This window comes from Monopterus albus, unplaced genomic scaffold, assembly GCF_001952655.1.
Source record: "Monopterus albus unplaced genomic scaffold, M_albus_1.0 scaffold188.1, whole genome shotgun sequence".
In the NCBI taxonomy this organism is placed as follows: domain Eukaryota; kingdom Metazoa; phylum Chordata; class Actinopteri; order Synbranchiformes; family Synbranchidae; genus Monopterus; species Monopterus albus.
Genome location: NW_018128068.1, coordinates 604355 through 617840, shown reverse-complemented (window position 1 = coordinate 617840; position 13486 = coordinate 604355). Strand labels below are relative to the sequence as shown.

The 13486-nt window shown below is 39.2% G+C and overlaps 1 protein-coding gene across 1 annotated transcript in view; it reads left to right on the top strand.

The window, feature by feature from the left end:
• Positions 1-6886: 6886 nt before the first annotated feature.
• fndc4a (fibronectin type III domain containing 4a) overlaps positions 6887-13486 on the top strand; it is a 22969-nt gene continuing 16369 nt past the window's right edge. Inside the window, exon 1 of the mRNA XM_020617337.1 lies at positions 6887-7728. Coding sequence (XP_020472993.1) covers positions 7653-7728 — 76 coding nt within the window. The 5' untranslated portion in view covers positions 6887-7652. The remainder of the gene's footprint in view (positions 7729-13486) is intronic.

Sequence of the window (13486 nt, the reverse complement as noted above, 5' to 3'; positions counted from 1 at the left end):
TATGCCATTCAGCAGATAAAGGATTTTTTTAAATAGAATTTATATTTGCAAAAATGTTTTTGTAAATAAAAATATTTACATAATTTAGAACTTTGGTTTGCTCTTGTATTTTATTCCAATTAATTTAAATATCCTTCCATCACTTTAAAAATGTTCTTAGGAACAGTGAGTGCACCACAGTATTTTAATGAGAAACAGAACTCCACTCTCTTTGTTTGGCTGTCGTTTAAAAAGGCACATTTTAAAAGGCTTTTTGTACTCTGAAACTTCTTTAAAAAAGGCAACAGTATGACATTATAAAGACAATGACACTGAATAAAACAAGAATAAAGACGTTTGCACACAGCGGATGTGCCACACAAACATAATAATCATATACTGCTTCTGTGGCATGTAGGCCAAATGACGGTCTTGGACTCTTTACCCCATCTAGTGTGAGAGACTGAAGTAGCCTACAGGAAGCTGTTGAACTTACAAAAAAAAAAAAAAACAGTGTTTTTGATCCTTTAACTAAACCATCCCTGTGGGGCCCAGACAGGCATCTTGAAGATAAGAGAGTGGAGCGACCGTTGCAGCCAAGGGTAAACCTCACCGTTTCCGGAATGGAAAGGAAACGGGAAGTGTGAGTCAGCATTCCTCAAATGCTACACAGCTAGAACGCCTTCACTGGCCAAAATGCCCGAGGTTTTCACATTTTTGAGCTAAAAACACCTTTTTGGTTTTTGGTGGTTTGCAGGTATTCTGAAAGTATTTTTCAGGATATGGTCGATACAGCATCTTTGAACTGCGAAAGAGAAAAAGGCTTCTACTTTTCATGTTACATACTGTAACACCTACTGTGAAGAAAATGATTAAATACATATTAAATATTCATCAACTCTCATTAATCAGTAGTACACAAATACACATACAGTACAAGGTGCTTAATCCTCACATGAGTCACTTTAACAAGTGACATCATGAAAATTGTATGAACAAGTAAAGAAAACTGACATTTTGAACAAAGAACCCTGAAAGAAAAAGTGCAGCATTACAGTTGTTACCTACATTCTTGTCCTCCTGTAGAGGTCAGTGTTATACAGGCTCACATGATGGACAAACATATTGTAAACCGCCACTGAACTTGTGCTGCTGCTGATGTTTGACAACAGTACAATACTGCAGATTTTGTACGTTTCTCAAACTCAGAGTGTTTCTGATATGATCCTTTGATAGACAGTCAGGTTTTCTTTATTCAACTCAAAAATTATGCGTAAAATGTAATATATAAAATTATATTTCAAATTATACATTACCCTGATGCCAACATACAGTAGTGTCCTATTTATATGATATGATGATATGATATGACCAAATGCAAAGACACATTTTCCTTCTGCCTTGACAGCAGAAAACTGCATCATACAAACATAATGCACATCTTCCTAACAGCATGCGCATATCTCTGGGTCCCTAGACATGGTCACAGATATTTCTGTCTGCCATCAATCTGTCGCTATTAGAAAAAGTGTCCAACCGTGTGCAAGCTAACATATCATGGCGGTCTGAGTCATTACAGCTCAAGCCACTAGGTCACCCCGCCACACACTGATCCTATCTGTATTTGTTTAGCCTTTATCAGTCTATTCAGGTGGGTTTTTTTGTGTAATATATAACCATTTCAAATTTTAGCACTTTTCCTGGGTTAAAATTTTTGCTTGTAACATCTTTATCATTTCTGCATTTTTGTGTGTGTGATTTAGCTGTTGTGGATTATCTACTAAACATGCTCAGAATCTATCTGTTGAGCATAATCTGAAGTATTTTATTCCTTAGTCTTGTCCAAGATACTGTAGACTTTAATAAGCCTCATGCTGTAACATGATTGATATGCAGCTCACCATAAAAGAGCTAAAACGTTATCAAAGGATAAACAAGACATGGGGTAAAGACTGAGAGGCCTGATCACTCGCTCCGCTCCGTCTCATCATCATTGCTGCCTTTAAGGAATAATGATGGGAAATGGTGGCTCGTTCAGAATGGTGACTGATCTCTGCTGAAAGCAACACCTCATTAGCATCTTGTGAGGATAACCCCACGCTGTCCTCTGGGATAAACAGGAGCGCACATTGCCACATATGAAAAGAGATCTGCTTTCATCTTCCGATAACGCTGCTGTTTTCAGTGGTGTTCAGTTGGCACTATGATCCTCGTAAACATATTTTCTCTCATGGGCTTTGATGTCATTAACTTAATGGAGTCCATCAATCATAGGCGTTTGGTCCAATAGATGTGAGAGCTCTTGAAACACTGTTAGAAGATGTCTACTGAACATTTTGCAAAACGAGCCTTTGTAAAGTAGATAAGCAAAATTTCTTGAGGGACCTATGGCTTTTTCATTTGAAGAAAGAAATAGCTAAGCTATAATCACTCTGTCACTCTGGAAACGTCATTTTATGCACTCATATTTTTTCATTTCTTTTGAAATATGAGTGTTGCTACAAGATGGTGGGGTAAAAATAATTGAAATATTAATATATTACTCTAAAGCCACAGCGCTTTAACACAGAGGATTTATTTAATCAGTATGACTCAATAGTGACGATGTTCTTTAATGGGTGAATAAAGTCGTGTACAGTAATATTTTTTTCAGTTGCCCTAAACAGTATTTTGACATGCATTGTGGAGCAACCCAGGTGACAAACCCACAGAGAATTATCAGCCCACTTTGATGTTTCCCTCAGCTCTGCAAATTGTTTCGGTGGCTTCCAGCTCATTGCTTTGCAGCTTTGCTGTTTTGGCTCATTCTCACAGCTGTTATTAATAATTTGCAGCCACAGTAGTCACCTGTTTTTAATAAACATGCCTAATAAACTCACTGTACACTACCAACCCAGCACCAAACACGAGACAGACAATGGTTAGCAAGTAGCCGGTGAGTACAATAAAGAATTTAGCAGATATAGAGCTGTACTTTCCTCTTAAGTTGGTAGAGACCAAACCCGAGTTAAAAGTTGAGTGGATGTTGAACTTAACATTTGTTGGATTAATTTATTATATATAATATTTGTGCTAATGGAGCTATGTTTGATGAAGCCAGTACAAAATATATCTGCACACAGGGGTACAAGTTATTGGACCCCTGCTTCCTTTGTCTGGGCTGACTGAGAAGGATTTAGGAAACCATCTGTCACACTGATATTTTGTGTTGATATATGAGTCAATGTGAATTAATTTACTGCAGGATGCCTTAAAGCATGAAGTAACAACAACACTCCCCGCCTCCTCTAAATGTAATTGGCCGCTATGGTTGCACTCAATGATGACTCAAGGGCACCAGTGACTACGGAAATGTAATTATGTGTGTGGTGGTGCAGTAAAAAGTACTGAAGAATACTGCTAGTTTAAACAATCTGGGCTAAATTTGAGTGTTCCCTTAGACTTTGTGTACACTGTTAACCACTAATAACCCAAATGATCTGATATGTTTTAAGAGAATATGAAGACCAAAGTATTTCTAGGATGTTTGGAAACTTCTCAGCTAAATGAACTGTATATAATCACATTAATAATCAGACAGTATAATCACAAACACTACAACACAGTTACTATATTTCACACAGCGGTGAACAATTCAATTCAATTTTATTTGTATAGCACAACAAAAATCATCTCAGAACACTTTACAAACTAAGGTCTAGGTCTTACTATTATTAATATCATAGAGTTGGTTAGTATGCTGTGCTGTGCCCATTTTAATAGCCATACTGTCACCTTCTCCCATCTCTTTGTGGGTTGTGTAACAAATGTCAGCGTAAATATTCATATATCCTGCATGCAGCTTTGACCTTGGATGGCTGCCCCTTTCATTTTGCATTCTTTCTGCTCATTTATATATGAAATGTGAAAAATCGATCAATCAAGAACAATACGGAGTAACAGTGAAAAAGAACAAAGAGATTTTAGAAAATATTCATACAACTTGTGTTAAAAAAATTCAATTTTTGTAAAAAAATGTTAGTATCCAATCTAATTATTGAACACAGTGCTGTGGAACATATTTCTATCAACCTTCTTTATGCACTAGACAGAAGACTCTGGACTTTGGAAGGTGTTGACCAATATACAGTAATGTTTTCAGTGTGAGACAATGCCTGTGAGGCATCAGAAAGATGGACAAAATGAATTATAAACAGTCTGCCACCACTTAGTAAATCCCTGACACCCTCTCATTACTTAAACTGTTTTTTTTTTTTTTTACTGGACACTGAAGACCAAGAAATTGATATTCTGAGTGATTTCTCATTCCAGGTGAAGCTATTGTGGTGTTTTTTTAACCCTGTTATTTCTGGATTTTAAAAGTTTTAAAATGAAATGATGACTAATACAGAAAAAAGTAATGAGGGGGATAATTATGTCAAATTATGGGGCCATAAGAGCTTTGAAAGCTTTTAAAAAGGTCCTCTGACCTCACCTCCCTTTGTCCTCTCATACTGGTTTAATTTATTCATTAAAAACAAGCTCTTTAAGACACCACCTGCATCAAATTATTGCCATGTTACAGTGTTTGAGATGAATTGACTAATGTCAGTAATGCTACGGTGACACATTCCTTATACAGTAGGAGGTATAGATGTTTGAAACCGTTGCATTTGTCAGAGTGTGACAATGAGGAATGGATCCCATTGATTCTAGCACCCGTTTTCCAGAGGTCTCAGCCTTTTTAGAATTTTCATTACACTGGTTATTTTGTCAACATGTCAGACAACTTTACAGTGCAGACAGTATGATGAAGTGGTCTGCTTAAAATATGCACAAGTAAGTGGTGTGTGCATGTGTGTCTCTGTTCAACTGCAGGCTTTATGACCTTCTTGCTACTGTCATAGGAAATGTGTAGTTAGGAATAATGTAAACATTGATGAGGCTAATTTAGGTGCATTTATTGTTACATTACTAAATAAGCTACCAGATCCAGTATGATAAGCAGAATGCACTGTAATTGAAGGTGTATGGACATTAGTTAGACAGGGAGAAAGCAGCTCAAAATAGATGCTAAGAGTAACTGATGCATGTTTTGGAGTGTCTGGCCTCTAACACTCCAATTATTAGGGCTACACATGCCTAAACACAAATAATTCGACAATCCAGGGCCACACTTGTGATAGCCTCTTATAATACTGGGAAATAATACACAGAACAAGAAATAATTTTGGTTAAAAAGTGTGATTTCATTGAAAACCTGCACTCAAACATCACAGTCTCTCAATGCCAAGGTTTGGATTTTGACCTCATGAGAAAATCCAACCATATCTCCTTTGAGTGAGAGTACACTGACATCAATATTTGCTATCTGTTAATATTTCCTGTAAACACCCGAAGTCAACGGCTGACTCTGATGGTCAATCATAACCTTTACATACATCTGCGGTCGTTACAGTTATTTCACTCTTGGACACTGTCCAGAATTTCAGATTTTGTTAAATAAAAACAGAGCCACACTATCAGTGTTCTAAAACCTGCAGAGGGATTCAGGGCTGTAACTAACACATGAGCTCAGGTGAAAAGGAGCAGAAAAGTGTGTTCATAGGAGCCTCACTTTAACAGTGGAGCCTCTCTATTTATACTGACTTTACATCTAGAATATGCCAACAAGAATGCAGTCAGTATAGTGAGCGCCAACCACAATAACCCCACGCTGAGGAGAACTGAACAGCTGCAGCTGAGATAAATGCCACAGACATGGCAGTGTGTCAGCTACAAATAGACAGCTGCCATGGTAATACCAATATCTAATATCTGGCTTAAATTCTGTTTGCTCCAGCTCACAGGAGACGGGTGAAACCATGGCAACACCACAATGAGGGGACAATCTTTTCTTGACTACTAATGTTTTTGAGTGTTTCATTTACAGTAGTTAAAGCAACTATGAAAGTATAGCTGCCATGAACATATTAACTCCATCTCTCATAAGAAGACTGTCAAGGTATTTGGATATGAATCCAGTGTGTACAGCATGGTCATCTACAAACAAACCCAGTTTAAGGAATATTATAATCGAGTATTATATAGTGAAAACAATAAATAGAAAATGTGATGCATAAAATCAGTATAGATTGTCTAACTGATATAATACTGTAAAAGCTAAACAAACACAGGTCAAACAATTTTAGGGGTATATGTAACAAGATATTATTAAATATCAGACAAACCTATTTAATATTTTGTTCCAAACAAATACCCAGCTCTGCCTAGAATGTCCTTATTGTATTAGTGATGTCTTTTTCTGCCTGCTTTTGCCAACACATACTTATGCTGTGCAGAATTCAGCAACAGAAACTGGTAAAATGAACCTTTAAAAACAGTGGACGTTTGGACAAATAGGCAAGACAGAAGCATTAGCTTTGCTTATACTTGTTGGCCACAGGCTTGGTTACATGTGGGTGCGCATCTTACCCCATACTATCCTACACTATAGGGAATAATCAGAAGCACTCAACACGTACACACACATCCGATGACCCCTTCAATGTGCCAGAATGAAGACTGCAGCATGTGTAGATTTCCTATAGACAAGCAATCTGACGCGTGCCCCCCTCCACGAGGCACTGCGCACAGCTTATCAACATGCATGCGATTTAAATCTTCCTGCGTCTTAGGGCGCTGCGCAGTGTATGATGAGTGAGGGGGCACGTCGGCCTGCTGCTGCCCCTGCTGCTGGAATTGTGCACAAAACATCCGGTGGCTATTATAGGCCTTATTACTTATCAGCACCAGTTGGCTACAGTACTACGACCTACATTGTTATGTTTAATGATAATTTATGGGAGCTTCTCTCTCCCGAATGTCTCTGTCATTCAACCCAACATTAATTCATTCCCTGTTGCCTCCTGTGTAACAAACAACTCCTCCTCACCCTATTGCGGTAGATATTGCTACTAAAACGCCCCATTAACGCAGCTGAAGGGGCGCGCTATGGGTGTGGGTGACGGCTGTTGCCCCGGTAGGCGTATCGCTGCTGCTTCTGTCATGACACGTGGATGATTAATCGGGGTGCTGCGCGTGCACATGAGCCGAAAAGGCAGAAAGCGGAGGGTCTTGCAGGCTGTTTGGGGGGCTACCGGACCGGAGGGGACCGGCCCCGCGTGCAGTGGATAACACATTAAGGTCTATGCAGTAAGCGGTGAGCCGGGGAGCGCGACCAGGGTGACAAACTTAAGGCACTGTCCATGGTGGTGAGTCGCCCCGCCGCGTCCCCATCAATCTGCGAAGGGGGGAGAGACGAGCCTGTCAGCGTCATTTTTTTTTTTTGTTCGACCAGTCTGTACAGTACCTGAGCTCACCTACGATCCGTGCTACCGAAGAAATGAAGGAAGTCTATGCTCTGAGCTAGCACATTCTGTCCGACGTCCCTCAGTCTGCAAGGGAACATGGATGAAGGACTTGAGGATTTAAACCTTTAATGAAAGAACCCGTCTCATCTCGACAAAATGTTCCTGAAGACATCATTTGGTTTTTACTGACTGACCACTTCCAGCCTGATTCAGCCGTTCGTTCATTTACCTGAGGAATTCCGACATGGTGCAAAAATGAACTCCAGCCATTTAGTTGCCCTTCAAGCATAGGTAATCTGCGTTATTATTTCATCTAAGAAGAGCAGCGATATCCACCAAAACATGGCTCGTCTGCTTGTGTTGTTCAACTCCGCGATCCTGTTGCTCTTTGGCAGCGACATGTTCTTGGTTGGAGCAAGTAAGTAGCCAAAGGATTTATTGTGCACATGTGAAATGTTCTATTAACCATAATCAAAATATGAACAAGTCCGTTTGCTTAGAGTCTAACGAGGGTTTTAATGGATTATAATCAGCAACTGATGATTCACTTAATGCCCCCCCCACCATTCATTCACATACAACAAGATTTGTACACATTTTTATGCCCTGGCCTACACAATCATAACACAATATAATATAACCATGATTTATATCTTCTTATTTATACATTTATTTTACTTTCTTTGAATCATTTACAAAAACAAGGCATCTCTTATCATGTCACCTTAAGAATAACCTTGACCGTTAACCCTGCTTACTGTATGTACATAATACAAACAGAAATGAGTAGGTTTAACCAGGCAGTAATGTCCTAAAGCAAGAATCTGCAGTACAGCCATACCCAGCCTTTTCCCTTTGTATCAGCTCACCTGAAAGGCACTTTGTGTAAGAGAAGAATGCTTCTCTTTCTCTTTCACATACTGCACAGTATCTGTCTCTTTATCTACCTGTCTTCCTCTATCGCTTCCCCCCTGCTGCTCTCAAGGGAGTCCTGAATGTGATAGTGCCTTGAGACCATCAGCTTGGCACTTCACCGTTTCTGTGGGTGTGTGAACTGTCTCCCCCTAGATAAATATTTAGAGCTTTTGTCTGTTCTGCACTGACATGTGCAGCTCACTGGAGTTCTGCATGGCATTGTAAAGAATAGGAAAAACTCCTTTTAAAACAGTAAACATGACACTCTCAAATATACATTTGGCTGGTGCAGTGAGCTTCATTTTAGAATGAAAATCAGTGTATAACACATGACTGGCAGCCCAGTCGACATTAACTGCAAGTCTCTTCATGGTGATGGTGTGTTTAAAAATGTCAGATATACAATAAAGTAGGAAAAAGGGAATTTCAGGGTGCCTCTCTCTTACTGTAGGTAATAGTGGAATTTAGTTAAATAATTTTAAGATGGTCTAAAATTAAATGCAGTGAATGCTAGCATGTAATTAAGTCGGGTTTTCTGTTACCTCACCTACTGAAATGTGTCCTCTCTTAACCTTTAACATGCATCACGACTATACAGTAACATTAATATACAAGGTGCAGATCTTTATATTTGTATAGGAAAAAATTAAAATCAAGGCATTTACCAGACTAAACCAAATAAATAAATAAAACAGGAAAAAAAAACGTGACGAGGTGTTTTAATTTTTGTTCTGTTCTAGCCTCAAACTGACAAGAAATACTTGAATGTGCATAATCATATTTACATTTGAACAATCTGAAAACAAGCACGCTTGAACACTAATCCCACATGAGGCCTAATCAGAGCTTTAGACTACACGAATGTGAATTAGAATTTAATGGATGTGTTTAGGGAGCTGCGCTCATATTGTTCTTCAAATTGGCATTCTGCTGTTCACAAGGCTGGTGATACATTCCTGACATGCACCGTAGAAGTTTTATATTACAGCTGACCCCAACAGCACGAGGGCTGATGCCTGCTCATGTTGTTATAATCATATCTGCTGTCTCATGACATTTTACAAACAAACACACAGAAATAAAACAAGTTATGGTGTGTGTGTGTGTGTGTGTGTGTGTGTGTGTGAGGAAAAACAGCATTTCAGTTCTAAATTTATCATACTGTAAAACACACTTGGTGTCTTGTTTGTACTGTGTGCCTGTAGGACCAGCAAAACCCAATGTAGATAATAAAATGAATGTTACAAACTGTGATTGTAAACAACTTGTTCATAAATCTGCTCCTGCATATCATGTCATTCTAGCCTTTACAGCTCTAGGATGATGAAGTAATGTTAGCCTGCAGGGTCTAGCCAGTGATTACATTAACCTTAGACTGGCATCTGGTCCCATCTGGTTCTATTGTTATTTCACAGCCTCTCAGTCTGTGAGAAACAAAGGAAAGTGGACAAAAGGAAAGGGACAGTAAGTGTCACTACAGTAGAGAGGTTCTGAAATGTACTGGAACAAGCAAAAGACTGACTGGACAAGTTCTTTCATCTTATATTCTACACAGGTACCCGTGCTGTTGTTGCTGCGCTACATACTAGAGTGACAGAGACAAAGGTCACATAAAATCACTGGCCCCGCATGGCATCGAATGTGAAAGAAAGGCAGGATCTCAGAAATGGAGGCTGAGGTGAAACAAGAATATGGTCTTAAAAGGTAATATGGGGGCAGATTGTTCTGCAGCTGAGATGAAGCCAGCTCTACGGTGCTTAAGACTGTAGGACCCAGTTCTTGCTACCATTGCTAACTCTGAGAGACGAGGCAGTCTAAGTAACTTCAAAACAGTGCTGATTTATTCAAAGGATCACAGGTAAAATTAACATTACACGCTCAGGTATCTTCCACCTCCAAACTGCTCGCAGGCAGATGTAAGATGAAAGACCCTGAGCCCAACAGGCCTATACATTATATCTCTTCGGTTGGGCTAGCCCCATACTACACAGAAACGTCAACCGAGATGTCTCTGTTACCAGCTCTGCAGCTGGCCATAGCAGTAGTCAAAACATGAAGCAAATCAACGTGTGAATGTGTATGTCTGTTGGTTAAGTGGTGTGTATCTAAAAACATTCTCACGACCTCTAATTCATGTCATGACTTGAACATAGGAACATTATGGCTAAGTCTACAGTTTTACACATCATAATAATAATATTAAACATCCTGTCTGCTGACAGTCATCAACTCTTCTCTCTAGTTATCCTTGACCAGATGTACCATGCAGCAACTCATGAGCAGGCCTAAGCATTTAACAGTCTTAACTAGACATCCTATCTCCACTAAACATTTCTAATACATAAAGTATCTATCCAATATCTATCTGACTAAAAATATCTAACAAGACCTACGCTAGCAGGCGATTTGCAACACCGCAGCCTGTGAGCAGCTGTGTGACAACCTCCAGCTGTGTCGAGGAGAGCATTTAAATTTCCCATGACTGAGCTTGAAACGCATCCAGATGAAGATGTTTGAAGATTAACTGGGCAACACATGTAATGGGACCTGTTCAAAGCTACAGCATTACCTTTATTTATAAGTGAATATATTATTTAACAAAAAACTAAGGCAATGAAAGTATTAGTAAAGGATTCCATTAGAAGCAACCCTTCAAACTGCCATTACAGGTGTCCACAAACTTATGTCCACTTAAAATTGAGCAACCATTCATTTATTCATGTAATGACTTGATGGGCTTTGTAAACTCAAGCAGCAGCTTCTGTCTTTTTCTAGAACATTTAGAGAATAACAGTTATCGCAAACCGCAACTGAGCATCTAAGAGTTTAACATTTCATGCTATAACTATCTATTAAACGTTCATTTTGTTTTTAAAAACAAATCTAAAAGAAAGCATAATGTAGAATCAATCCCAGAGAACATGACTGTCTATTAATACGGATAAAGTGATGACATTTAAGGGCCTTTAAATAGTAACAAACTGGTGCAAAGGTGAATTTTCTTTGCAGACGAGTGCTGTCACTCAATAACACACATCAGGTGCAAAAAGAAAACGCAAACAGGCAGCTATATTACATTTGGCACTGACTACAAATTATTTCAACCTTAATGCTTTCTTCAGACAGAATTTGATCAGACACAGATGGCTCCTGCAAAATAAAAAATAAATAAAATGGAGATGACATGTGACCTGCCAGACTGTGCTCCTGATAAATCTGACAGGTGATGCCATCTCCAGTTTTCTATTCAGAAGTCATTATTCTATTTCTGTTATTATTCATTACTCTATCAGTGTGATATGATTATCCAAAATGGTCTGTGATCAAAAGTGCACTGGCTGTCTTATTGTGATAAATCATAAATGCACTGCGATCTATTGCTGTTGAAGTTCAGACTTAACACATTCTGTGAAGTGGGACTGACTCAAGACATGTGGACGATAGCAAATATTGAAGTATGTGCAATGATTTTTGTTACTGCAGAAGGAAACATCAGTCAAGCTAGAAGGGGGAAAAGGACTGGGCTATTGAACTTCGCGCTGACTCGCACACTGCTTCAGAAAATCACTGAGCTACAGTTGTTTGCTCATGAACCAACAGTTTTGAAAAGGTCAAGACTATTATTTTTCTTATTCATCATAAGCCTCTAAAATAAATGAACGAATATAACGATATCATCTTGGTCTTGATCTCATGTCATTCTTTAATTTCTACAGTCACCTTTCCCCGTTCCAATTATAGTTGTCCTGCTCAACCACCTGCGATTGAAACAACATTATATAGGAAGAAAGCACTTGTACTGTACATGAGTGATGACTGATGGCCTGCTTCAACTGAACCGTCACTCGCTCCATCCCCAGTAAATGACCTATGGACAATGCATTGTGGTTACTGAATGTTACTGGCTGGCTTTTTTTTTACCCATGCATGGCTGGATAACAAGTATCAAGAGAAATGAGTGTGTCCTATTTTATATAAATGTTGTCTCTGATTCTGGAGAGTGTGCACTGTACTGTAGGACACATGCTGACATGAATTGAGGCTTGATAATGTTTCCTTGTTAATTAAGAAAACAAATGAATGTCCGTGTCATTTTGGCAACGGGTATGTTTGGGATGCTGCAGTTGCAAGAATCTAAGTCTCTGTGTGACTTTTAGAAGTACAAAGCTGTTCACTGTGGGCATTTTTATAAAGCAACACTGTGAAATGTCAAAGCTATATGCAGTCTCTGAGTTAGTGCCCAGGCATGCTGCATGCTGTGATGTAACTTTACTGAGTAAATTATAGGATGATTACCACGATCACCAAATGTTCATGATGCCAAATTAGCAGTTGCTTAGACACCGTCAAGTCACAAGGACACGTGAACCTATGGAGTAAATATACATATGTCTGACTACCTCCCCATAGCTCTCCAAAGATCATGGACAGTTTATATTATATGTGACTTTCCACCCTCTAAACCTACTGTACTTCAGTCTTAACACATTACAGCACCTGTTTCCATCAAGGAGCTTCTCATTAGATAGACAAAATGAGACAGACATCACCTCTTAATCTACTGATACCAGTGTTACCAACAGCCAATCCCACTTTTCTCCCCGCTCTCTCTTTCTAAGTCAGAACATTCATTTCCTCTCACGTTCTCTATCTCAGACTGAGCATTAGTCTGGGCCCTTGTTCAGCTCATTCGCTTCCCTCCACAGAGCAATTTCTGAGGATGCCGTGAGCCCAGGCGAATGCGTCATGCTTGTATTTGACCTCGGGCACCCTGTGGTTCATTACATCACAAGGGCAGAGACAGGGGGGCCGATAGCTTCGTCTAACCCGAGAGTCTTGAGATATGCTTCAATGTCACCTTTTGCACCAAACACACAGGCCGTCATTGATTGTCTCTGAGATAAAACAGACAGAAGTGCAGGAAGCAAAAGAGATAAAAGAGGTGACACAGGGAGATAAGAGGACAGGGATGTGAGAGGAACTGAGCTGGGAAACTGCAAATCATTTGAAATGGGCCTTAATTTCATAATTTTGTCTTTCATCTTACTCTCTCAGGTGCACATTTGGATGAAATATTGTCCTTGTATGACACGTGCCTTTGACTGTCATCGTAAGACAGCTGTGTTATGGGTTATCACGCACATACCTATAAGTTAATAAAAGCAAAATATACTGTGTATACAGTGGGTACGGAAAGTATTCAGACCCCCTTAAATTTTTCACTCTTTGTTATATTGCAGCCATATGCTAAAATCATTTAA